This window comes from Anneissia japonica, unplaced genomic scaffold, assembly GCF_011630105.1.
Source record: "Anneissia japonica isolate Jap-2015-1 unplaced genomic scaffold, ASM1163010v1 scaffold573_len2283161_cov171, whole genome shotgun sequence".
NCBI lineage: Eukaryota > Metazoa > Echinodermata > Crinoidea > Comatulida > Comatulidae > Anneissia > Anneissia japonica.
In genome coordinates this window covers 1476065-1477999 of record NW_022719802.1, presented here as the reverse complement: position 1 = coordinate 1477999, position 1935 = coordinate 1476065, and the positions used below count along the sequence as shown (strand labels likewise).

Here is a 1935-nt window from a genome sequence, read left to right as displayed (position 1 = left end):
GTGCGAGAGTGTAATTTCCGGCCATCTAGAGATGCCCTAATCATAAATTTTCTTACCTCAGCCCCAGCCATGGTGGGGCTGAGGGTAGTGGTTCCTCATTCTGTGAATGTCCCTCCCTGGTTCACCTCTCTTTTGAATTTCTGCATCTGCCACTTATGTAATTATTTTGCGCTTATTTATAATGTGTCTATTGCAATTTTAACTTTATCCTCTCAAACAGTCCTAAGAATGTTCAGAGTGCGCTACTTCACAGGGGGATTCGCCCCCTTGACCCCGGCGGGGTCCTTCGTAATTCGCATAACGGCTCCCCCCCCCCTTTCAAAATCCTGGCTACGTCCCTGCTTGCTGTACGTCTAAACATCATTGTGTCATTCCCTGGTTTACATTAAGAATCAGATTCAAATTCTTCCATTCATACATATTATAAGTAAAATAGACATAAGCATACAGTTTTAACAGCTAAAACAGTGTGATAAGAGACATTTGATTATTAAGGTACAGTATATTATCTGTTGAAGAGACGGACGGCCGTGAGCATAAATACATAGCTTTCTAAACTTTGTTTTGACTAAAGATGACAAATTCTTTTCGAATTTATTATAATGATTGAATTATGATGCCGATTAGTGCAGTTGAATATCTTACTGGTTATATTCTTGCCTTCTAATCTCAGGGTCCTGGGTTCAATCCCTCTCACAGCAGGGTATTTTCTCACGACTAAAAACAACCCCACTTCCTAAGCCTCAATAAGAGCCTTGGTTTACAAAGCATCGTTCCATCATGTAAGTGGTGAGTGTACTTGCTGTTGAATGTGAAGGGAATAAAATTAAAGGCTTAGGCCTAGGTCTACATGAAACGGTAGTGTGATTTCAAAACTCACTGTACCATATAGCGTTGAATACTCTAGTACATTCTTCAATTAAATATTTTGTTTATCTTCCTTTTTCAGGGACATCCAATAGATGGCTGTGACGACACCTGATTCCATTATTTTCTGCAATTCATTGAAACCATACCTAACGTAGAAATTCGTCGATTTCACATTGCCGACAGTTGTCTTGAGAACCAGGTTTTCGTAACCATAAGTGACGCAATAATCTCGTGCAACGTCTAATAAACGACTCCCCACACCACGTCTTTGGTACTTCTTTGTGACGTACATACGCAAAAGCTCTGCGGTTCTTCCTTTGGGATTAGACGCGTATTTTCTTACTGCAACCGTCCCAATTACCTCGCCATCAAAAACAGCAACTTTGAAGCAACATCCATCTTCGTTTACAAATGAGTTTATTATATCAGTCATTTCAGTTTTTACAGTGTCACTACAATATGTCATGTAACAACGTAGTATTTGAAAATAACGAATGATGTAACATGATATTACAGTAAACATAATGTATGTTATCGATTCTGTGAAATAACCTATTAAACAGCAGACTATACTGGTACAAATCCACTCAAAATGGGAGATGAAAGTGAGTGATACGTTGCTATTCCAAAACAAGTCCACAAGTTCGAACGATTCTTTCTTGAATATTTTGACGGCAATGTCAGTCTCATTCGGCTCAATATCACGGATAAGAATCTCCTTTTTCGTGAGTTGAATCATTACGAAGTGTTTGGGTAAGCTGAACGAAACACTTTGAAAAGAAATCTCAGAAACCTAACGCTTACAGTAGGACAGCCAATAAGCGATTTCCGCAGCGCCACCTATCTTTCAAAAACGTAACCACGTTTTAAGCGTCGCTAAGCAAAATTACAGCAGATTTATCTATGTTCTTATTTACATATAAGGCCCGCCCATTACTTCCTTATATAGAAAAACATTTCGAAATAAGTGTATTTTCGGAACCAATCGGAGGTGTTCGGGAAAACCCACGTTAACACAAAGCATTTATCGATTGAAGTTGACACAATGTCATATGAAATAGTGAA

The 1935-nt window shown here is 38.8% G+C and overlaps 1 protein-coding gene across 1 annotated transcript; it reads right to left on the bottom strand.

Annotated features, from left to right (window-relative positions):
* Positions 1-339: 339 nt before the first annotated feature.
* On the bottom strand, positions 340-1650 carry LOC117111057 (N-acetylaspartate synthetase-like). The gene has a single exon (XM_033253940.1). The coding sequence runs from the start codon at positions 1607-1609 to the stop codon at positions 920-922; it is 690 nt and encodes a 229-aa protein (XP_033109831.1). The 5' UTR covers positions 1610-1650; the 3' UTR covers positions 340-919.
* Between the last annotated feature and the right edge of the window lie 285 nt (positions 1651-1935).

Excerpts from the sequence above, each read along its gene's own strand:
- LOC117111057 (XM_033253940.1), bottom strand. The coding sequence starts at position 1,609 with ATGATTCAACTCACGAAAAAGGAGATTCTTATCCGTGATATTGAGCCG.